At 39.9% G+C, this 25,885-nt stretch overlaps 1 protein-coding gene across 4 annotated transcripts in view; it reads right to left on the bottom strand.

Annotated features, from left to right (window-relative positions):
- amph (amphiphysin) overlaps positions 1 to 25,885 on the bottom strand; it is an 88,665-nt gene that overhangs the window by 13,569 nt on the left and 49,211 nt on the right. For 2 of the 4 annotated variants that reach the window (XM_080725145.1, XM_080725144.1), the window contains exons 16-22: positions 17,401 to 17,679; positions 14,440 to 14,469; positions 14,106 to 14,147; positions 4,957 to 5,082; positions 4,294 to 4,353; positions 4,001 to 4,054; positions 2,678 to 2,731 (exon numbers count right to left, since the gene is read on the bottom strand). In XM_080725145.1, the coding sequence (XP_080581271.1) occupies positions 2,678 to 2,731; positions 4,001 to 4,054; positions 4,294 to 4,353; positions 4,957 to 5,082; positions 14,106 to 14,147; positions 14,440 to 14,469; positions 17,401 to 17,679 (645 nt within the window). The remainder of the gene's footprint in view (positions 1 to 2,677; positions 2,732 to 4,000; positions 4,055 to 4,293; positions 4,354 to 4,956; positions 5,083 to 14,105; positions 14,148 to 14,439; positions 14,470 to 17,400; positions 17,680 to 25,885) is intronic. The other 2 variants (XM_080725147.1, XM_080725146.1) reach the window with 2 other exon arrangements.

Raw genomic sequence — 25,885 nt, forward strand, 5'->3', positions numbered from 1 at the left:
AGTTTTTATTTGTTGACCAAATTGTCAATATATTATTAAAAATAATATAGTCTTATTTTTAGTCATCGTAGCTTAGATCTATTTAGTTTGTATGTTTGTATGGTTTAGTCGGTGCAAAAAAGGTAGTCAACGAACATTTTTACACCAGTCTTTAGTCGACGAAATCAACACTGCAAATCAACACTTTGCAGATGGCTCTGGATAAACTGTCTGCTAAACAAGTAGTTTCCAATCTTTTTTGGTTGCCAGTCCCCCCTTATAGTGATTTCTGAAGCCAAGTTCCCTTTTCCCCTACAGTATTTTGCTTTATCAAAAGCTCATCAAAAGTCCAGTTTCAATGCCATTATGTAAAAAAAATAAAACAGCATAATGGCAAATAAACATTGCTTTCTATGCAATAACAGTTCAGGGTTCCCACGGTAATATTTTTTTTCCAGTACTGGAAAAGTGTTGGAATTGATCAAGGGTCCTGGAAGGTTCTGGAAAAATAGCTATGCATTGTTTTTAGGGCCCGAGCACACACAGTGTGTGAGGACCCTATTGTATTTGCAAAGATTATTATTCTTCCGCCGAATGAATCGTGTTTTTGAGCCGCAAAACGTACTCCAAAAGTTGCGCAACTTTGCACACACATCACAAGTCGCGAAAAATTTCGTATTTAAAAATAATCAAAAGGGGGCGTGGCCTAATGGCTCAATAGCGCCCCCTACAAAACTTCGTGCCTCAAGCCCCACCATACGGTTTCACCTACACGTACGAAAATCGGTACACATCTGTATTGTGTCCGGACTCACAAAAAAGTCTCTCGGCGCCACGTCCGAAACCAAACAGGAAGTCAGCCATTTTGACTAATTAGTGGCGTTTTGGTGTATTTTTGGACGTTTTCACGTGTCGCACTTTAACGAACTCCTCCTAGGGGGTTAATCGGATCAACTTCAAGTTCGCTCGGCATACTCAAGACACCTTAACAATGAAAAGTTATCAAAATCGTGAGTTTTCGTAAAACGGCGTGCCCGTGGCGAAGGGTCAAACTTCCTTCACCAAACAGGAAGTGCCCCCTCTTCTGATTGGTCCATACTTGATTGTTCCTTTTTTTGGCTGTTACTCTTCAACCGTTTATCCCAGAGCAGTATAATCAGAGAGTGGTGTCACCGCGGGGTCAGAAACAGCGCTGGTCACGTGGTTCATTGTCACTTTACACCTCATAGACTTCAATGCATTTTGTAAACTTCCGGTTGGCCGTTTGTCACTATACGCCAATAGATGTGTGCGTAGAAGACCTGGCCCCATGAAGTGAACGGGAGTGACGCAACTCTCCATTCTAGGGCTCTGGTTTATCCTACAGAGTTGTGGCTGGTATCATATGACTTGATTAAGAGTCCTTAACCTTAATTGACGCTTCCTTCGCCAAACAGGAAGTGCCCTTCACCAAACAGGAAGTGCCTCTATAACTCATGAACCGTTTGTCGTACAGACTTTCTCAAAAAAAAAAAATTCTCAAAAAGATTTTTTTTCTCAAAATTTTTTTTTTCTCAAAAAATTTTTTTTTTCTCAAAATTTTTTTTTCTCAAAATTTTTTTTCTCATTTTTTTTTCTCAAAATTTTTTTTTCTCAAAATTTTTTTTTCTCAAAATTTTTTTTTTCTAAATTTTTTTTTCTCAAATTTTTTTTTCTCAAAACATTTTTTTTCTCAAATTTTTTTTTTCTCAAATTCTTTTTTTCTCAAATTTTTTTTTCTCAAATTTTTTTTTTCTCAAAATTTTTTTTTTCTCAAATCTTTTTTTTCTCAAATTTTTTTCTCAAAATTTATTTTTTCTCAAAATTTATTTTTTCTCAAAATTTTTTTTTCTCAATTTTTTTTTTCTCAAAAATTTTTTTTTCTCAAAAATCTTTTTTCTCAAATTTTTTTCTCAATTTTTTTTTTTCTCAAAAATTTTTTTCTCAAAATTTTTTTTTTCTCAACATTTTTTTTTGAGAAAAACTTTAAACTATCGTTAAAGTGCGACCCGTGATAACGGCCAAAAATGCGCCAAAACGCCACTAATTAGTCGAAATGGTTGACTTCCTGTTTGGTTTCTGATTGCCTGCTGGCCTTGTGACGTGGGTAGAGCTGCGAGGGCCCGGTCATTGCTGCTTGCAGCTTTAATTGGTTATTGATTTTACTGCCACCATAAATCGACTTTGAGGGTTCCCTGCCACGATATTCTTACCTTTTGACGTGGGCAACTGGGCATGTGCGCCACGGCCCGTTCGCAGCGTGCACGCTTTATGTTTGCTACACTGCCTGACTTTGGGCATTGCACATAGGAGTATGAGACTCCTTATTGCGCTGAATTATTGTTGTATAGTCCTGGAAATTGGGTCAAATATTCTGGAAAAGTTTTGGAAAAGTTTTGGAAATTCATTGGTAGAAATGTGTGGGAACCCTGTCAGTTGTTTTAGTCAAGGTATTGATGTAATTTGGTTTAACAATCTACAGATGAGCAGGTTCACACAAAGTCTGTCTGCCAATGTTTTGTCATTATTACCCATAACAGTAAAATACATATTCCTATACATACCCCCGGGGACCCCAAGGCCTATGGGGTACACCGTACACGTACCTAAACATCTCATTGCAAATGGACAATAAATAAATACATTAAATGAATCAAATTAAAGTCATTAATGTATTTACCGGTGTCTCCTCAGCGTTGCTGACCTGTTTCTCCACCGGATCAGGAACCGAGTCCTACACATGATGAAGATCATCATCATCATCATCATCACCATCATCATCATCATCATCATCACCACCATCATCATCATCATCATCATCATTTCTGAGTATCTATTCTGTATAGTACTGTGTTCTATCTGTCTGTCATTCAATATTATATTAGATTTTTTTTTTTTTTTTTTAACTCTCCTACTGCCAGATTATTTATTTATTTATTGGGTCTGGTGCCATCAAAAAGCGGCTTACCTTTGCAATGTTATAGTAGATTGTTGGCTTTTTTTTTTTTTTTTTTTTGACACTTGCCTATTTGGCCTTTTTTGCATGCGCTTTCGCTGACCAGCCAGCAGAGGGGGGCGTAATGCCATTAATGTGGCCGCTTCCTCCTCCCATGGACTAGGAACACACATTGGCAACAAAGCCCCTGGGCCAGAGATATCAACACGGAAGCGAAATGGTCTCCGTTGATGTAAACGCATAATGGATTTTTAAGAACATCACTGCTCGCCATGTGATTACAGTACACGGCGGCGGGACCCCTCATCAGCTTACAGACATCAAACCAAGGTACAAAAGAACGAGCCAAAGAACGTACAATTGGCGTTGAGGTTCTGTAAAAAATGGGGCGAACGGGAACGTTCAAAGCGTAGAAAGAGTTAAGGTACTCAATTGAAACCAGCCATAGGCTTTCTTGCCCGTGTACCAGTGAACTGTAATGTCATGAAACTGTAACATTTCCTATGCAAACTTCGAATAAAGTTTTCAATCAATCAATCAATCAATCAATCGTCCATCATTATCATCACCAGGCAGGGATCATCAATGTCTGTACACAGAAAAAAGTGTCCGTGGCAAATCTTTTTTTTTTTTTTTTTACACCATTATAATGTTCTTATTTTGATCATAAGACCCAATTAGTGAATGTCAGTGTCCAGGTTTTCTATACAGTATGTATGACACTGATTTAATACAACACTACAGCACATTATGAGTCCTCTAGTAGTGGTTTTCAAACCCCCATAACTCTGAGAGTGTTCGAATTGGACCAAATGGACCCTCATGGGTCATTATTTAATTGTAAGTCAGCCTTTAAAATGATTATTATCCCATACCCAGGGAGTATCTTCATTTAAACAATGATTATTATCCCATAGCCAGGGAGTGTCTTCATTTAAACAATGATTATTATCCCATAGCCAGGGAGTATCTTCATTTAAACATAATGATTATTATCCCATACCCAGGGAGTGTCTTCATTTAAACATAATGATTATTATCCCATACCCAGGGAGTGTCTTCTCTTGGAGGTGTTGTGTCCAAGAGTCCAGCAGGTGGCGTCTGAACGCAGAGAGAAGCAGGGTCAGTTAACACTTCATGAATGATTGATTGATTATTTTATTAGACAAAAATGGAGAACAGTACAAGTATAGTCAACAATTGAAATGTAGTACAGTACAAGTACAGTTAAACACCCTGCCTAAAAGGTACGGTATTGTTTACGTCAGAAGTCCTTAAGTCCCTAAGAAATTACGCACTGTGAGCTTGTAGATCTGCTATTTGTGAAGAGCCAACCATACCTGGTCCTGTTGTTCTGGCTGTGTGGTCACTGCTTCATCCACAGGAGAGCTGATGGTGGACTTTGGAAGGAAAACATTCATTTTAGTTCTCACAGCTTCAAACAGTGATGAGAACTTTTATTACATGACTGTGCGTTTTTACTTTACTTTTGTTGAATCAAGCATGAATTGATTAGGCTAAACTAAAGTGATACAATGGCCTAATAGATCTATATTCTGATATCACTCATTGATATAGAGCAGGGGTTCTCAAACTTCTTTCTAGCACGACCCCATATTATGAGGGATTTATTTTGGCAACCCCATCAAAGCCCCCTCCACTCCCGCGATCGAAAACTCTGCGAGGGTACAGAACCCAGATGGATCTAAATGGACCACTTATTTAGCGCTTTACAATGGTCCATTCATTCATACATTGGGAAGACCAGGTTAGCATTCACCAGCGTTAGTTTTACTGACATTAGGGTTAAGGTTAAGCTAGCGTAGCTACTAATGTTTTGTTGTTAGCTTGCTCTGCCTCGTGCCGAAAACAAGCGCACCTCTCCAATCCTACCAACAATTCCAAACGTACCGTGACATACTTACATACATGACATATGTACTATATACTATTGGAAGTCAAATAAAGAGTGAGCTGTTATGATGCTGCTTCCAAACACTCACTGCTGGTTTGTCCTCCACCGTCTCCCCTACAGGGGGCGCTCCAACCTCCTCTGGTATTCCAGCAGCCTCAGCTTCAGTCTGAGGGACTGAAGCCTCTGTTCCTTCACCAGCAGAGCTGGGCTCCTTCTGTAAACAACACAGCACAGTTAGTCAGGAACGTCACGTCAACACAGATTTAACCAGTTATTGCATACATGGAATACAGTTACTCTTGGCGTTCAGAGATGTTCCCTGAATTCTATTCAAGCAGCTTGCCATAGAAAATCAGGGAATGCAAAACCCCTCAAAACCCCTCATAGGGATACAATAGCAGAACAATGGCAATACATCGACACATAACTTAAATCAACAGACGTAATCACAAGTATTTGAGCTTAGCCAGACCGATAAAAATGTGGAGGCTGGGGTGGAGGAGGCAGCTATAGCAGCGCATATCCATATATCAGTGTGTATTAAAGGCTTTGGATAACCAAGCATAGGTAGAGAAAGAGACATGTATTTAAAGGAGCCTTCCCTACTGAAGGAGAGCTCTGATTGGAGTATGACAGTGTGATGTCATGACCAGCTGATATGTGAATGAGGAATAGGAAAAGAGCTGATTGGACAGCTGACTACAGCTGGGCGGGGCTAGACTCTTGTGTCCTGCATAAACTAAAGCTGAACCCTTCATGAAGAATCACTGGTAACCCTTTACTTTCCGGTACAGTAATTACATGGTAGTTACCACGTAATTACAAGGTAATTACTTGGTAACCACCCCGTATTTACTGGGTAATAACTAGGTAATTACAAGGTAATTAGAATGTATTTTACATAGTAATTACCTGGTGTTACCTGGTAATTCCCAGATACATTCCTGAGAACTACCAGGTAATTACTAGGTAATTTAAAGCATGTACCTGGTAATTCCATAGTAACTACCTGGTAATACACTTAGCAATTACTTAGTTTATTACCCGGTAGTTCCCTGGTATTTTCTTAGATACTACAAGGTAATTATTAGGTAATTATAAGTATTTTATTATGTATTTAGCATGTAATTATACTGTAACTACCTGGTAATACACTTAGCAATTACTAGGTTTATTACCCGGTAGTTACCTGGTATTTTCTTGTATACTACAATGTAATTATTAGGTAATTATAAGTATTTTATTATGTATTTAGCATGTAATTATAGTGTAACTACCTGGTAATACACATAGTAATTACAAGGTATATTGCCTGGTATTTACCAGGTATTTTCTTTGATACTACCAGGAATTTATGAGTAGTTGCTTATGCAATTACTATATAATTACATGGTAACTACCATGTAATATACCTATTAATGTCTAGGTAATTCCTATGTATTTTCTTAGAAATTACTAGGTAATTACCGTTTAATTTCATGTTAACTATCATGTTATTTACCTGGTCCTTACCTTGATAGGTAACCCATTATAATCTGTGCATATACAAAGGTACTTACCTGGTTTTACCCAATAACTCCAAAAAGTATTTACAGGGAAATTACCCAGTAGTTACTGTTGGTTTGTACTGTAAAGTAAAGCGTGATCAATTCCATGACCTTACCTGGTAATTTCTCAGTATTAACCCAATAACTACAAAAGGTATTTACATGGAAATTACCCAGTAGTTACTGTTGGTTTGTACTGTAAAGTAAAGCGTGATCAATTCCATGACCTTACCTGGTAATTACTCAGTATTAACCCAATAACTACAAAAAGTATTTACAGGGAAATTACCCAGTAGTTACTATTGGTTTGTACTGTAAAGTAAAGCGTGATCAATTCCATGACCTTACCTGGTAATTACTAAGTGTTTACCCTGTAACCAGAATAATTATGTGCCTTGCATTTAGCCAGTGTAAGTGCAACTACTGAAAAATAAGTACTTTTTTTTTGGGACCAAATGGCATCATGGCCATGGGTGGATAAAATAACCAGGCCTCAAAAATGACCAGTGTCGTTCATTTGTGTTCAGTGCATGCTTCTCCGGTGTCCGTGAGTCTGCTTCTCCCCTGGACAGCACACTGCATCTGAAATCCAGTTTGATTGATTGATTGAAGACTTTATTAGAAGTTTGCATAGGAAAAGGTACAGTTTCATGACGGTACAGTTCACTGGTACAAGGTCTACTAAAAGGAGATCCATGAAAAGACTAAGCTTATTTCCACTGGAAACCATTTAAGTATCTCATATAACATTGAATGACAGACAAATAGAACACAGTACTATGCAGTAGATATGTAAAGAAAAACAAAAAAGAAAACAGTAAGTCTAAACAAACAGTATAAGAAGGGGCAGGGGAGGGTAGTTCCCACCCCAAGCACCAGCAAGCAACCCCACCATAACCAAGGCATGATACAACACAAATATAAATTCCATTACATTAACACCTCCTCAACCACCACCAACCTTGACATAACACGCAAAAAAACAGGTGAGCTGGCAAAGAGATTTCTTTATAAAATGCTGTAATGCTTTTCAATAAACAAACAAAAAAAAAATCACATGTTCGACAGTGCAATACTATAAAAAAACTATTTACAAGAAGTACACAAAATGACAGTTGATTCTTCACACATTGGTTGCCAACCCCGAGTTCCCCGAGTTTATAATGGTACCCCCCAATTGCCAACCCCGAGTTCCCCGACCAAAAAAGAAAAAAACATTTTTGGACCTCTAGAAATGTATTAGGCATGATCGCGATTTTGCATGTTTAACCCCCATACAACCCCCATACAACTCAGGTAGCAGACATCCAAGCTCACAACAGTGTAAAACATAATGGCTGCTATCTCATGAATGCCTGAACGGATTTCCAATCGGATTCTTTTGTTTGAAAGCTAGGAGCATTGTGCACACACATGGTGCATGATCTAGGCATGGGCGTGCATGATCCGTGCACTATGAATTACATGGAGTCTATGGAGACCTTGGCAACTTGGACCCTCAAGAGATTTTTTTTTTAAGGCAACAACAACAACAAGTGTTCATATACATATGAGTCGAACCGCTGAGATAATTTTAACACAGTTCTTATATGAAATATATGAAAAGGGTCTAGGGGAATTCAGAATGGGGGAAGAAAATGACGAACCAGCTAGGATGGGTAAATTACGTCACGCTTTACTGTTCTAAGGTTTAAGGCGCTTTCCCACTGCGCCCGATAACGATAGTTTTCAATTGAAGTGGATGGCAGCGTCCACAACACAATGATATAGCCGTCATAATTGACGTGAACGCCATCGCCGACATGTCGCTATCGTTATCGGGCGCAGTTGGTAACATGCTCTGACATCCTTGAACAATCGTCCAAGAATGCCCTCCCTGTGTTCCCTCCCCAGCCAGTAATGCCACTCGATGAACCTCATCTTCAGTGCCTTCTCAGTGAGGTTCCCCCTGTACCTATAGATGACTTCCTTGCAACTATTTTAGAGTATAAACTAATTTGAGTAAACTAGTCTGTATCTATTTTGTTTCTATGTTCAAATATCCTGAGTTAACTCTTTTTCCTTTTCTTTCCTTCCACAGGTAAAAACCCAAACCAAGAATGGATGATCACAGGTAGAGGTATCAAAAGTATCAAAAATCAAAATAGAACAATGAATTTCAAATACTTGGAATGTAATGAAAATAATAAAATACAAAAATAAATGTACTTCAATGCTCAATGTTCAATTCAAAATCAAATGTCCTCTTATTCAAAAATCAAATATATCTAATATGGCTCAGTCTTTTTCAGTTAGATCCAAAAAGAAAAATATGACACTTTAATACTGTCCTTTTTCAGCTCAGTGTGTCTAAATCCGAAGGCACTTTGACTCAGTGCTTAAGTTGTGCCTTAATACTGTAAGTTCAGTCCAAAAAATAAAATAAAACTGGTGTCTCAATTATCTCAGTCCAAAAAATGAAATAAAGTAATCCGTTCGAAATTGTACTCCGATACTCCTACCAGTCTGGCAGTGAGTGACTCTGTTGGTTGGTTGTGCAAAGTGGACCCTTTGCACTGCTTGTAGATCAGCTATCTAATGTCCGTGGGCCTCCTCGCTCGCCATCCTGTATCTCCAGGAAATATCATGGGGTGTTTCCCAGCAAGGGAAAAAACCTGACCTGTACAACAGGCCATAAAGAAAATAACATCACTATAAGTAACTCAAATCAAAACATCAAAGTGTTTCAGGCACTGTGTGACTGTGGGCCAATTAACACTAGCTGCTGTAGACAACTAGACCCAAATTGATGGCTGATTGCTGTCAGCTGGCTGCCCAGGTCAGTTACTCTGATTACATAAATCCGTTTTTTACCATGGATAAATCTTCACATTTAACACCAGAAACATGCACAATACCCTTGTATTCCTTAAATAATGCAAAACGTTTTCATTACAAGTGCAAAAACAATGATTTAGTGCAATTATTCCGTTTTCAACTCACCAAAACAATTGGCTGTACAAACACAAACAAACAGCTTCTTCCTGTACAAGGGCTGCTCCCAGGTTTGACCAAACGTTCCCCCAAAAGGTGGCTTGCTTGTCACACTTTTAGGCTTGTAATCAAACAGTTTCTGGTAGTTTTCTTATCATAAATCAATTCACTTTTCAGTTCAGTTCTGACGTTCACTCCTCCTTCTCTCTCTCTCCTCTCCAGGTAATGACAGGCTGCACACACACTCTGCCCTTAAAGGGGAAGTACGTCATCTGCCTCTTAAAGGCATATGTTGTGTTTTCTGTACATGTACAGTTTTAAAGTAGCTTCTTAACATAATAAAACCATTCCCATTTTAAACCAACGTATGACTTCTGTATTTATTAATCACTTGAGTGTCTTAATGAATTATTCATGCATTTAAAATGGGTATGTACAGAATATATACAGAAAATGAATAAATATGAACAGTTCATTAAAATGCATGAATAATTCATTAAGACACTCAAGTGATTAATAAATACAGAATTCATACGTTGGTTTAAAATGGGAATGGTTTTATTATGTTAAGAAGCTACTTTAAAACTGTACATGTACAGAAAACACAACATATGCCTTTAAGTGGCAGATGACGTACTTCCCCTGAGTGCAGAGTGTGTGTGCAGCCTGTCATTACCTGGAGAGGAGAGAGAGAGAAGGAGGAGTGAATGTCAGAACTGAACTGAAAAGTGAATTAGTTTATGATAAGAAAACTACCAGAAACTGTTTGATTACAAGCCTAAAAGTGTGACAAGCAAGCCACCTTTTGGGGGAACGTTTGGTCAAACCTGGGAGCAGCCCTTGTACAGGAAGAAGCTGTTTGTTTGTGTTTGTACAGCCAATTGTTTTGGTGAGTTGAAAACGGAATAATTGCACTAAGTCATTGTTTTTGCACTTGTAATGAAAACGTTTTGCATTATTTAAGGAATACAAGGGTATTGTGCATGTTTCTGGTGTTAAATGTGAAGATTTATCCATGGTAAAAAACGGATTTATGTAATCAGAGTAACTGAGCTGGGCAGCCAGCTGACAGCAATCAGCCATCAATTTGGGTCTAGTTGTCTACTGCAGCTAGTGTTAATTGGCCCACAGTCACACAGTGCCTGAAACACTTTGATGTTTTGATTTGAGTTACTTATAGTGATGTTATTTTCTTTATGGCCTGCTGTACAGGTCAGGTTTTTTCCCTTGCTGGGAAACACCCCATGATATTTCCTGGAGATACAGGATGGCGAGCGAGGAGGCCCACGGACATTAGATAGCTGATCTACAAGCAGTGCAAAGGGTCCACTTTGCACAACCAACCAACAGAGTCACTCACTGCCAGACTGGTAGGAGTATCGGAGTACAATTTTGAACAGATTACTTTTTTTTCATTTTTTGGACTGAGATTAATTGAGACACCAGTTTTATTTTATTTTTTGGACTGAACTTACAGTATTAAGGCACAACTTAAGCACTGAGTCAAAGTGCCTTCGGATTTAGACACACTGAGCTGAAAAAGGACAGTATTAAAGTGTCATATTTTTCTTTTTGGATCTAACTGAAAAAGACTGAGCCATATTAGATATATTTGATTTTTGAATAAGAGGACATTTGATTTTGAATTGAACATTGAGCATTGAAGTACATTTATTTTTGTATTTTATTATTTTCATTACATTCCAAGTATTTGAAATTCATTGTTCTATTTTGATTTTTGATACTTTTGATACCTCTACCTGTGATCATCCATTCTTGGTTTGGGTTTTTACCTGTGGAAGGAAAGAAAAGGAAAAAGAGTTAACTCAGGATATTTGAACATAGAAACAAAATAGATACAGACTAGTTTACTCAAATTAGTTTATACTCTAAAATAGTTGCAAGGAAGACATCTATAGGTACAGGGGGAACCTCACTGAGAAGGCACTGAAGATGAACCTACGGTTCATCGAGTGGCATTACTGGCTGGGGAGGGAACACAGGGAGGGCATTCTTGGACGATTGTTCAAGGATGTCAGAGCATGTTACCAAGTGTAATGGCCCTTTCCCACTGTGCCCGATAACGATAGCGACATGTCGGCGATGGCGTTCACGTCAATTATGACGGCTGTATCGTTGTGTTGTGGACGCTGCCATCCACTTCAATTGAAAACTATCGTTATCGGGCGCAGTGGGAAAGCGCCTTAAACCTTAGAACAGTAAAGCGTGACGTAATTTACCCATCCTAGCTGGTTCGTCATTTTCTTCCCCCATTCTGAATTCCCCTAGACCCTTTTCATATATTTCATATAAGAACTGTGTTAAAATTATCTCAGCGGTTCGACTCATATGTATATGAACACATTTGTTGCCTTAAAAAAAAAATCTCTTGAGGGTCCAAGTTGCCAAGGTCTCCATAGACTCCATGTAATTCATAGTGCACGGATCATGCACGCCCATGCCTAGATCATGCACCATGTGTGTGCACAATGCTCCCAGCTTTCAAACAAAAGAATCCGATTGGAAATCCGTTCAGGCATTCATGAGATAGCAGCCATTATGTTTTACACTGTTGTGAGCTTGGAGGTCTGCTACCTGAGTTGTATGGGGGTTGTATGGGGGTTAAACATGCAAAATCGCGATCATGCCTAATACATTTCTAGAGGTCCAAAAATGTTTTTTTCTTTTTTGGTCGGGGAACTCGGGGTTGGCAATTGGGGGGTACCATTATAAACTCGGGGAACTCGGGGTTGGCAACCAATGTGTGAAGAATCAACTGTCATTTTGTGTACTTCTTGTAAATAGTTTTTTTTATAGTATTGCACTGTCGAACATGTGATTTTTTTTGTTTGTTTATTGAAAAGCATTACAGCATTTTATAAAGAAATCTCTTTGCCAGCTCACCTGTTTTTTTGCGTGTTATGTCAAGGTTGGTGGTGGTTGAGGAGGTGTTAATGTAATGAATTTATATTTGTGTTGTATCATGCCTTGGTTATGGTGGGGTTGCTTGCTGGTGCTTGGGGTGGGAACTGGATTTCAGATGCAGTGTGCTGTCCAGGGGAGAAGCAGACTCACGGACACCGGAGAAGCATGCACTGAACACAAATGAACGACACTGGTCATTTTTGAGGCCTGGTTATTTTATCCACCCATGGCAATGATGCCATTTGGTCCCAAAAAAAAAGTACTTATTTTTCAGTAGTTGCACTTACACTGGCTAAATGCAAGGCACATAATTATTCTGGTTACAGGGTAAGCACTTAGTAATTACCAGGTAAGGTCATGGAATTGATCACGCTTTACTTTACAGTACAAACCAACAGTAACTACTGGGTAATTTCCATGTAAATACCTTTTGTAGTTATTGGGTTAATACTGAGTAATTACCAGGTAAGGTCATGGAATTGATCACGCTTTACTTTACAGTACAAACCAACAGTAACTACTGGGTAATTTCCCTGTAAATACTTTTTGGAGTTATTGGGTAAATACCAGGTAAGTACCTTTGTATATGCACAGATTATAATGGGTTACCTATCAAGGTAAGGACCAGGTAAATAACATGATAGTTAACATGAAATTAAACGGTAATTACCTAGTAATTTCTAAGAAAATACATAGGAATTACCTAGACATTAATAGGTATATTACATGGTAGTTACCATGTAATTATATAGTAATTGCATAAGCAACTACTCATAAATTCCTGGTAGTAGCAAAGCAAATACCTGGTAAATACCAGGCAATATACCTTGTAATTACTATGTGTATTACCAGGTAGTTGCACTATAATTACATGCTAAATACATAATAAAATACTTATAATTACCTAATAATTACCTTGTAGTATACAAGAAAATACCAGGTAACTACCGGGTAATAAACCTAGTAATTGCTAAGTGTATTACCAGGTAGTTACACTATAATTACATGCTAAATACATAATAAAATACTTATAATTACCTAATAATTACCTTGTAGTATACAAGAAAATACCAGGTAACTACCGGGTAATAAACCTAGTAATTGCTAAGTGTATTACCAGGTAGTTACAGTATAATTACATGCTAAATACATAATAAAATACTTATAATTACCTAATAATTACCTTGTAGTATCTAAGAAAATACCAGGGAACTACCGGGTAATAAACTAAGTAATTGCTAAGTGTATTACCAGGTAGTTACTATGGAATTACCAGGTACATGCTTTAAATTACCTAGTAATTACCTGGTAGTTCTCAGGAATGTATCTGGGAATTACCAGGTAACACCAGGTAATTACTATGTAAAATACATTCTAATTACCTTGTAATTACCTAGTTATTACTCAGTAAATACGGGGTGGTTACCAAGTAATTACCTTGTAATTACGTGGTAACTACCATGTAATTACTGTACCGGAAAGTAAAGGGTTACCTAATAGGGTAACCCATGCAGTTATGGCTATGTACGCACAAAGACGATTCACTGAGTCTTTTTCAAAACATTTGCCGTAGGCCTACACACGGAACCATCTCAAGAAATGTCTGTGTCCACACGAAACTGGTTGATAACGAGACTTATCATAATATCCAACCGATCTCATTCGTTTACTATCATATCTGATATGTAAAAACAAAGCAGCCAACAATCAAATACATTAAAAAAAATGAAAGTACAATCTAAAGTACCATACATGTCAATAGCATGTCAATACAGTAAAACTGTCAACTTACTATCTTATCAAAATCAGCAAAAAATGATGAAGCTGCTGCATCCTGTTTCAGAAGTACAAAGACACAAATAACATTATATCAACATACAATATGCAGATCATTAATGTGTTAAAAATGATGTTGCCTTTTTCTTGGCTTGTTCAGTAACTTCAAGGCACAGATTGACTGATGTTTGGCTCAATGAGTCAAGCTGCCAAGCTTAGCAGCTTTACAGTTTGTATCTGTTTTATGTAAAGCCACTCTGTAACTTAATCAGAGGGATAGAGTTGATAAGAATTATCATATTAACACACTGTTAGTTATGTACAGTATCAAGCTGGAAAGATGTACTGACCTGTGAAAAGCCGTTGAAGGCATTGGTCACCTAATTGAACGGAGACACAAATTAGTATTTCATATCTGTGTCAGAAGGTCAATATAAAACATAATGCGCTGTGGACTTTGGCTTTTCTTTTCATAAAACTGGACACAAAATTAATCACACCTAGTGTGAAGTGAGCGGTGCTATTCACAAGTTAATTTCATCAAGTGTCCCGCTAGCTAGCCAATCACAGCTCATCCTGCGAAGCTTGGCCAATGGGACCCTGGGCGTACAACAAACTTTGGCCCCGGACATCTTTGAACACGTCCCCCCTCCCCCCACAGTTTACGACCGGACAACAAACTTTTAGCTGTTTGGACCGGGATGTAGGCCAGACATTGTAGCCGCGCTTTAACGGTTTTAACTTCTGTTCTGACCAGCGTTCAGGACTGGCTTACAGACTCATGCCTGCTCCTGAATGCAAAAAAGACGGTCTGCATGGCTTTTTCCAAAAGACCAGTTGTGATGGAATCATCAAATGTGTTTCTGGGTGGAGAGGAACTTGAACTTGTGTCAGAGTTCAAGTACCTCGGGGTCATGTTAGACTCAACCCTAACCTTTAAAAAACATGTAAAAAAGGTTACAAACACAATCAAGTTCAACCTTCAGAACTTTAAACAAATCACACCTTTTTTGGCAGTTAGTGCTGCTAAATCGTATCTCCAATGCATGATCCTATCACACATTGAGTACTGTTTCACAAACTGGTCTTGCGCAGGTATAACGACTCTCAAACCCATTGAACAGCTATATAAGAGTGCGCTTAAGGTATTCGATAGGAAACCCCACTCATATCACCATTGTAATATTCTTCAGAGGTACCGTTTTTGTGAGTTTCGCTAATTTTAAGGTTTTTAAACAGGTCAGTATCATATATAAGACACTAAATGGTCTATGCCCACCTCCCCTAAAGGAATTCATAAAAAGGAAGCCTGATAGAGGACTCAATACTAGAGCAATCACTAGAGGGGATTGCGAAGTACCGTACCGGGTAACCGCTTTTGGAAAAAACACCCTTTCAGTGCAGGGATGTTCAATCTGGAATGACCTACCTCTAACAATAAGAGACTGTTTGTCATTTCCATCCTTCAAGTTCAATCTAAAAAAATGGTTAGTTGACAATCAAACCTGTGACCATGTATAGTTCTAAGAGTACAGCTCATGCCATGTACGTATATTTTTAACTATCCTTTTTTAATGTAGGGTACTGTTAGTAATATGTGTTGTTTTTTTGTTTTTTTTCTTGGTTCAGGAAAAATAGTATTTGTATGTATGTTCTTAGGCGCCCTCTCCTAATGTAGGGTTACTGTTTGTTGGTATGTATTGTTTTGTCTTCATGTGGGGACTACGGATGAAATTTAGCATTCTTGCTAATTCCGGCTTATTTACATTGCATTCATGTAGTGTTCATTAATATGCATTGTCCCGTCTAAATAAACAAATAAAGTAAAGTAAAGTAAAGTAGTTTTTTAAGTCCCGGAAATTTTTTAACGTGTGTTCCCATTTTTTTTTGACCGGCCACAGCTTGATGTTGGAACTAGCTCCTGTTGCTGGAGCACCGCTCAAAAAGAAGAAAGTATCAGGAGAGACAGGAGGAGAGGAGACTGGGGTTGTCGATCCTGGGGGTTCTTTGTATACTGCTGGATCTACAGGATCCTGGGAGGTCTTTGTATACTGCTGGATCTACAGGCAGGTACAAAAAGGATCCTGGGTTTGTTTTGTATTCTACTGTCCTAGAGGGACTACAGGGGAGTTTCTGCTTTTTTCTTTTCTAGTCTACTCCACTAGGTGGAGCTAGGAAGCCAAAGGTACCTCTTCCGCTTGGTACAACTTCCCGTATCTCCGGTTGGCCGCCTCGTCCTCCGACATGTCTGAGTTTTCGGGGGGGAAAGAGGGGGGGAAACCTGCCTGCGCGGCGTCCGCGGCCGACAAGCCGCCGCTGTCGCTGATCTCCTGCCAGGAGCCTGCATCCTGTGACGACGAGGGCTCCGGGAAGCCGCCGGTGAAAGGGTCCTCGGACGTTTGGGCGAACGGATCCGCGGTGAAGTCGTCCACCTGGCTCTCTGCGAACGGATCGCGTTCGAAAGAGCCGCCGAGGACCGACTCCCCAGTGACTTCGAGGGGCTCCCCTGTAACACCTTGGTCTTCTTCTGCGAAGGGATCCTTTTCGAAGCCCCCGCCGAATCCCCCCGGGGTTTCTTCCGCGAAAGGGTCGCTTTGAAACGCGTCGACCCCGACCTCCCCGAAGGGATCGGAACCCGCGAACCCGCCGTCGCTCTCGGCGAAGGGATCGGTGGAGGCGAAGTCGACCGCCGATGCACTCTGCTGTGGGGTTTCTCGCTGAGCCGAAGACGCTCGGTCGACTGGATCAGAACCAGGCGTTTGCCGTTCTCCTGCCTCCTCGTTCAGTGAAGACCAACCGGGCTCTGTGGGGGCTGGTCCCGCCGGGAAGCTTCCTACGGTGAGGTCATCACTTCCTGCATTGAGGTCATCACTACCTGGATTGAGGTCATCACTTCCCCATCTGTCATCCTCTCCTACAGTCAGCAGCTTCTCGCCGTTTACAGGAACAACGGCGTCTTCGGGCGCCAGCTCGTCGTCGGCGCTCGCCCAGCCCGTGCCGCCTTCCTCGGCCGTCTCGTACTCGGACCCTGAGCCGTCCGGGGACCACCTGGAGGACCCCCAGCCCCCCCACTGGTCCCCTCCCCGCTCCTCCGTTGAGTCCTCGATCTCCTGGCCGTGCTCGTTAGTGAACACCAGCCCCGGCGTGGACTTCCTCCTCTCCTCCCCTCCCCCTCCTCCTCCCCCCGAGTCTCTCCTCGCCCCCCCCTGGTCGTCATGTGACCCTGAGCCCGCCTCCTCCTCCGCTGTGGAGGACCAATCGGTGGGGTTAAACTGGACGCTGGGTCCGACGCGGGTTTCGGCGGTGCTAACCTGCTCTCCTTCGGCCGCGGCCTCGCCGTCCTGTGGCTGAGCGGTGGCGGGTGTCCCGGTCTCCGCCCAGCCGCCGCCGCCGCCCGCTGCCGGCCAGCCCTGATCCGCTGCCGTGGTGTCCTCCGCTGCCGCCTCCCCCCCGGCTCCGTTAGCCGCCGCCGCCGCCGTAGAGGCACCGCCAAAGTCGGCCGACCAGTCCGCCACGAAGCCGGCGTCCGCGGCCTGCTCGGGAAACGAAGGGTTAAAGTTCACAGCGTCAGTGGATCCGCCAGCGTCCGGCTATGAGGTGGACGGAGCATGCAAGGAGGATGGAGAATACACATGTTTTATTGTTAGTATGGAGCATGCAAGCAAGGTGGAGAATACACATGTTTTATTGTTAGTATGATGCATGCAAGCAAGGTGGAGAATACATGTTTTATTGTTAGTATGGAGCATGCAAGCAAGATGGAGAATACATGATTTATTGTTAGTATGGAGCATGCAAGCAAGATGGAGAATACATGTTTTATTGTTAGTATGGAGCATGCAAGATGGAGAATACATGTTTTATTGTTAGTATGGAGCATGCAAGATGGAGAATACATGTTTTATTGTTAGTATGGAGCATGCAAGATGGAGAATACATGTTTTATTGTTAGTATGGAGCATGCAAGATGGAGAATACATGTTTTATTGTTAGTATGGAGCATGCAAGATGGAGAATACATGTTTTATTGTTAGTATGGAGCATGCAAGATGGAGAATACATGTTTTATTGTTAGTATGGAGCATGCAAGATGGAGAATACATGTTTTATTGTTAGTATGGAGCATGCAAGGTGGAGAATACATGTTTTATTGTTAGTATGGAGCATGCAAGGTGGAGAATACACATGTTTTATTGTTAGTATGGTGCATGCAAGCAAGGAGAATACACATGTTTTATTGCTAGTATGGAGCATGCAAGCATGATGGAGAATACACATGTTTTATTGTTAGTATGGAGCATGCAAGCAGGATGGAGAATACACATGTTTTATTGTTAGTATGGAGCATGCAAGCATGATGGAGAATACACATGTTTTATTGTTAGTATGGTGCATGCAAGCAAGGTGGAGAATACACATGTTTTATTGTTAGTATGGAGCATGCAAGCAGGATGGAGAATACACATGTTTTATTGTTAGTATGGAGCATGCAAGCAGCCTTGGTGTTTTAATAGGCCTATGTATTAACCCACAATATCAAATTATATATGCAAAATAGGGGAACTAGCGTTAAGTAGCCATCTCTGTAATTGAATCAGTTCATGAATCCATCAGACAACTCTTTTTTTGCTATCATTTTTATCCCATGATTTTGTAACCCATTTTCACACAGTGCCAATTGCCTATGTAATCCTGAGCTCTGCTCTCCCTCTGCCGCGCCTGGGGAGACAACTGACTGACCTCATGCTTCCTTCTATGCATGAGGAGGAGTCCAAGTTGCTTCTTTTCACCTGACGGTGGGGATTTCTCCGGTTTGGACGTAGCGCGTGGTAGTAACACATTATTCCAACCGGTTCCTTTCCCCTCCATCAGGCTGACCAGGGGGAGGCATTAGAGAGTAGGATTACTGCATGTTTTTGTGGGAGAACATGCAAACTCCACACAGAAAGGCCCTATGGCCAACCCAGACAGGACGTCTCACACCGAATAAGGTCACACAATGGATGGACCATTGATATGCATCCACCAGGTCTGTCATTGCTGTTAATTCAAGCTGTGACGCTCAGCGCCGATCATAAGGTTTTGTTAGTGAGGTGTGAAAACCAGCAAGAGCCGTTGGCCGCCGCGTCCACGTCCATGGACGCGGCCGTGGACGCGTCCATGGACGCGGACGCGAAAAAAACGTCCGTGGACGCGAGGCCGCGTCCACGGACGCAAACGGCCGGCCGTCCCGGCCGTGGACGCGGCCGTGGACGAGGCCGTGGACGCAGACGGCCGGGGACGCGGCCGTGGACGAGGCCGCGGACGTGGACGCAAACGGCCGGCCGTGGACGAGTCCATGGACGAGGCCGCGAAAAAAAGGCAGCGAAAAAAAAAAAAAAAAGTGTCTATTGTATGTATTTTTTGATGGAGAATTCAAATATGACCTTCTTTTTTGCATAGGACAACTCTAACCTGCATCAATTGGTATTTTATAATTGCCAATTGTACCCTATCCATCTGAAAAACAAATTGGATGTCTATTGTATGTATTTTTTGATGGAGAATTCAAATATTACCTTCTTTTTGGAATAGGACAACTCTAACCTGCATCAATTGGTATTTTATAATTGCCAATTGTACCCTATCCATCTCAAAAACAAATTGGATGTCTATTGTATGTATTTTTTGATGGGGAATTCAAATGTTACCTTCTTTTTTAGATAGGACAACTCTAACCTGCATCAATTGGTGCATCAACCTACTATCTATCTATCTATCTATCTATCTATCTATCTATCTATCTATCCATCTATCCATCTATCCATCTATCTATCCATCTATTTATTTATACTTCACCTTTAGTCCAGAAGAGAGTTCAGCATCAGGAACTTGCACACATGTAACTGTGTCATGACTGTGTCATGGAGCTAAAACAGGGCTATGTTAAATACTCAAAATGACTCTGATGGACCAATCAGGGTGGTGGTGGGGGGAGGGATCAACAATAGACAGAAACTGGATAATGCTTTGTTAACTGTCCCACCTAAGTCCCTGCTAGTCTGAACAAACATCACCTTCCCTCTCATAATACTACTACTACATTTATATAAAGCTGCTCTTGCATTTGAATTCAAGTCTGACACAAGTTAAGGTTAACTTAGGTAGTATTTCATTTTGCTGGCTTTTAGGGTCTGTGTGTGAGTGTGTAGGCTCACAAATTATTATAATTGTCATTAAGTGACTCTATCTATCTATCTATCTATCTATCTATCTATCTATCTATCTATCTATCTATCTATCTATCTATCTATCTATCTATCCATCTATCTATCTATCCATCTATCCATCTATTTATTTATACTTACTGTTTACATTTTCTATAAATATTTATTTCTATATAAAACTCAGTTGTGTGGAGTTATTGTGTGCCTTTTCTTGTAGCTAAAGAGTCCATTTGTTCACTAGACATTAAGTCAAGGTTACTATTTTGAGTTGAAGCTAAGTGTTTTATTGCTTTGTGGTTTAACATGATTTAAAAGGCAAATTCATTGTTATGGTTACTTTAGAAGACTGCTTTTGCATTCATGAGTTAAAAAGAGAGCCAAGCTAATTCAAAGAGTTAAGTTAAAGGAACACAAAACATGACCTAACTCGCTGCCATTGGACAGACAGTTACAACATAGGCCTACTCTTATCTTTCACAGAACAGACAATTATCATTTGTTTTATCTATTTGAGACTATGTAGCTGCTCTATGGGAAATAGAGCATTATATCAGCCTATTCAATTGATAATGACCAATGGGTGCCAGTTTCTAAGTAGTTAACCATATTAACATAACAATATATGTGGCCTAGACATGGATATTGCCCAATCAACTCGTAATCTACAGAAATGTCCACCACATCACACAGTATAAAACTTAGTAGGCTCAGTGGATTCACCTATGTTAAATCATGTCAGGTTAGTTTGGTTCAAGGTTCAAGTATAATAATTTATGAGACAAAAATGTAAACAGCACAAATGTACAATCACATCTCGGCTAGAATGATAACATAAAGTCCTGACTACTCCTTGTTATTGTGGTCCTAAATACTACAATGATTAGTTTGGATGCATTGCTTCTATCATGTCCAATTAAAAATAAATACATTACATACATACAGAAATCTGCCTTCTCCTGTATTGTATTAGTGACATTCATTATAAATAGTAAAATAACAGGACAGAGCAAAAAAGGCCTCTGTTGTGTCTTTATCTGATCACATGCAATCAGACACTCACACTGCACAGCAATATATAAACTTTATTACAGGCTCAAGGCCCACAGGGTAAGAAGACAATACATTTTTTTGATTTTTTTTTTTTGATTGAAGGCTTTATTAGAAGTTTGCATAGGAAAATGTACAGATTCATGACGGTACAGTTCACTGGTACAAGGTCTACTAAAAGGAGATCCATGAAAAGACTAAGCTTATTTCAACAGGAAACCATTAAAGTATCTCATATAACATTGAATAATGTATACAAAGATAATAATTAAATACAAAGATAATAATTAAAAAAAACAACAACAGAGAGTACATTCACAAAGCCCCACCGGAGCTAAAGAGGCACTCATGCCAGTGTCCTCTAACGGTAGACGTGTACCTGACAGAGCTTTCCCCACATTGGTTACAGATATAAGGTTTCTCTCCGGTGTGAATTTGTTGGTGTATTTTGATATGTTCCAGTCTAGGAAAGCTCTTTCCACACTGGTCACAGCAATAAGGTTTCTTTCCAGTGTGATTTTTCTGGTGTGCTTTGAGATGATGCATATCACTGAACCTTTTCTCACACTGGACACAGCAGTATATGGCTTCTCACCAGTGTGGATTTTCAGGTGTCTTTTCAGAGCCGTCTTCAGAGTGAACCTTTTCCCACATTGGTGACAGCAGTAAGGTCTCTCTCAAGTGTGAATCTTCTTGTGTTGTACGAGGCTAGATTTTACAGTGAAACGTTTGCCACAGTGTTCACAGCAGTAAGGCTTTTCTTCGGTGTGAAATCTCTGGTGTACTTTCAGAGCAGCCATTAAACTGAACTTTTCCCCACATTGGACACAGCTGTATGGTTTCTCTCCTGTGTGAATTCGTTCATGTATTTTGAGATAAGACAATCGAGTAAAGCTTTTCCCACACTGGTCACAGCAATAGGGCTTCTCTCTAGTGTGAATTCTCTGGTGTTCTTTTAAAATCCCCTTTTGAACAAATCTTTTCCCACACTGGTCACAACAATAAGGTTTCTCTCCAGTATGTGAACGCTTATGATCTTTTAATTGTCCAGACCGAGCAAAATACTTCCCACATTGTTCACAGCTGAATGGCTTCACTCCGGTATGAATTCTCTGGTCTACTTTGAGATAATAAATTGAGCTGAAGGCTTTTTCCACATTGGTCACAACAGCACTGTCTTGGTTTAACTGAGGACAGCACAGGACAGGGAGAGAAAACACACACACAGAGCCAGATTCACACATTGATCAGCATTTAAGTAACATCATCATTATTATTGTTGAGTCTGAAAAGAACAATACAATGTGATAGATCTTTACACATCTGACCCATAACATTATTAGCAATTCACATGGTTACTATAATAGGTGAGTCTTCTAGCTTTTTAAAAATGTAATATTTCATTAATTCTTTCTCTTACTAAGTGTAACATCCCACTTCTTAATTGTATATTATTTGGAAAGGGTTAGCAAAATGTTTGCCATAAATTCAATGCTGAGTTGCATTTGTTTTCCTACATTTTCCCCTTCAATGTATTATTACAATGTATTTACTATTTCTTACTTAGGTCTACTTAACTTTGTATTTTTACATTATTATATTGATCAACATCAGGGCTGCCAACTTTCAGGAAAACCTAGGAGTGAGATTTTTCTTTTTTTGCGAGGGGGGGGGGGGGGGGGTCTTTGGTGCCGCAAAAGAAATATAAAAAATTATATATAGGCCTATATGTTCAACAAATATTACAATAATTTTGGTTATTATTATAATATTATCGACCCTTGGAGTCACTATTACACCAACCAGGTACAGTATGTCGCTCTAGGTGGGTGTTATTTAATTCTCCAAATCTAACCCTCAATAATGAATGTAATTTTGAGGCAGAAATGTAGTTAATAGCCTATACTGTGGATCATTTTGTTGGGGGGTCTGGGGGTCCTCCCCCAGAAAAAAATTAAAAGAGTAGATGTTATTTCCTGTATTTTCTGTTGCATTTTACAGGGAGTTTGATACTTTTATCTGGCTTTACTAGGATGAGAAAAATATTACATTAAGCTGCAAGTAACACGTCTTTTGCTTGAAGATCTGTTCTTTTTGCACACACATCCATCCAAAAGTCCCTCCTCATTTAAACTGCCTACTCATTTTGGACGAGTTGAATTAATGTTGTAGATCCTCCTGTCGCCTGTCGATCTTACTGTAGAGAATGACGTGCGCAGGAACGTGCACGCAGCGTTCCTCACACCAGACGCTCACGCACACACAGCGACGCATCTAATCATTAGGCTACTTCAGAATCAGATATACAGTATTTTAAGCCCTTTAATTGCTCAAATCGCGGCCGAAGTGGATGTCTCAGTGACACTTGAGTTGACGCAGTTTGCCACTTTGTGACGGCTGGTGATATGACGGCGTGAGAAATACGATGTGTGGCGTGAGAGCGTGAGAAGAGGGTCATTTGCGTGAGTCTCACGCTCATTGCGTGAGGGTTGGCAGCTCTGATCAACATTAACACATAGTGTGTGTTAGGTTAGGTTAGTTGCAGAGTGTCCACAACTGTCCAGAATACACTGTACATAATAGACTCCAGACTTCAAGTGAAGATGAAATCTCTAGACGGCACCAGCGGCAATTCTGATGAACGGGTGGAACCCAAAGACCATCAAGATCTCTGTAAGTCACAGACTGAGTAAGTCTCCAGATAAACTCACACACATCAAAGTGTTTAAACATTACTTTTATCATTCATGACATAATATCATGTTACTGTTACCTACATGCCTTTATATGGGGAGAACCAAGCAACTTTGACCCAGTTATGATTTTGCTTTTAATAGAAAGGAATCCCTTACATTGTTGTATGTTAAATTACTTTCTGATCTGTTTGTGTTCATTATAACAGCCACAGGAAAGATACATTGTTTCAGATTGTTCCAGAGACTGATGACAGACCCTGGATGTAGCTCTGTCAGGTACACGTCTACCATTAGTGGACACTGGCATGAGTGGCATGAGTGCCTCTTTAGCTCCGGTGGGGCTTTGTGAATGTACTCTCTCTTTTTAAATTATTATCTTTGTAATGTATTGTCTTCTTACCCTGTGGGCCTTGAGCCTGTAATAAAGTTTATATATTGCTGTGCAGTGTGAGTGTCTGATTGCATGTGATCAGATAAAGACACAACAGAGGCCTTTTTTGCTCTGTCCTGTTATTTTACTATTTATAATGAATGTCACTAATACAATACAGGAGAAGGCAGATTTCTGTATGTATGTAATGTATTTATTTTTAATTGGACATGATAGAAGCAATGCATCCAAACTAATCATTGTAGTATTTAGGACCACAATAACAAGGAGTAGTCAGGACTTTATGTTATCATTCTAGCCGAGATGTGATTGTACATTTGTGCTGTTTACATTTTTGTCTCATAAATTATTATACTTGAACCTTGAACCAAACTAACCTGACATGATTTAACATAGGTGAATCCACTGAGCCTACTAAGTTTTATACTGTGTGATGTGGTGGACATTTCTGTAGATTACGAGTTGATTGGGCAATATCCATGTCTAGGCCACATATATTGTTATGTTAATATGGTTAACTACTTAGAAACTGGCACCCATTGGTCATTATCAATTGAATAGGCTGATATAATGCTCTATTTCCCATAGAGCAGCTACATAGTCTCAAATAGATAAAACAAATGATAATTGTCTGTTCTGTGAAAGATAAGAGTAGGCCTATGTTGTAACTGTCTGTCCAATGGCAGCGAGTTAGGTCATGTTTTGTGTTCCTTTAACTTAACTCTTTAAATTAGCTTGGCTCTCTTTTTAACTCATGAATGCAAAAGCAGTCTTCTAAAGTAACCATAACAATGAATTTGCCTTTTAAATCATGTTAAACCACAAAGCAATAAAACACTTAGCTTCAACTCAAAATAGTAACCTTGACTTAATGTCTAGTGAACAAATGGACTCTTTAGCTACAAGAAAAGGCACACAATAACTCCACACAACTGAGTTTTATATAGAAATAAATATTTATAGAAAATGTAAACAGTAAGTATAAATAAATAGATGGATAGATGGATAGATGGATAGATGGATAGATAGATAGATAGATAGATAGATAGAGTCACTTAATGACAATTATAATAATTTGTGAGCCTACACACTCACACACAGACCCTAAAAGCCAGCAAAATGAAATACTACCTAAGTTAACCTTAACTTGTGTCAGACTTGAATTCAAATGCAAGAGCAGCTTTATATAAATGTAGTAGTAGTAGTGTTATGAGAGGGAAGGTGATGTTTGTTCAGACTAGCAGGGACTTAGGTGGGACAGTTAACAAAGCATTATCCAGTTTCTGTCTATTGTTGATCCCTCCCCCCACCACCACCCTGATTGGTCCATCAGAGTCATTTTGAGTATTTAACATAGCCCTGTTTTAGCTCCATGACACAGTCATGACACAGTTCCATGTGTGCAAGTTCCTGATGCTGAACTCTCTTCTGGACTAAAGGTGAAGTATAAATAAAT

The sequence above is a fragment of the Nannobrachium achirus genome, assembly GCF_963921795.1.
Source record: "Nannobrachium achirus genome assembly, chromosome: 5".
Lineage (NCBI taxonomy): Eukaryota > Metazoa > Chordata > Actinopteri > Myctophiformes > Myctophidae > Nannobrachium > Nannobrachium achirus.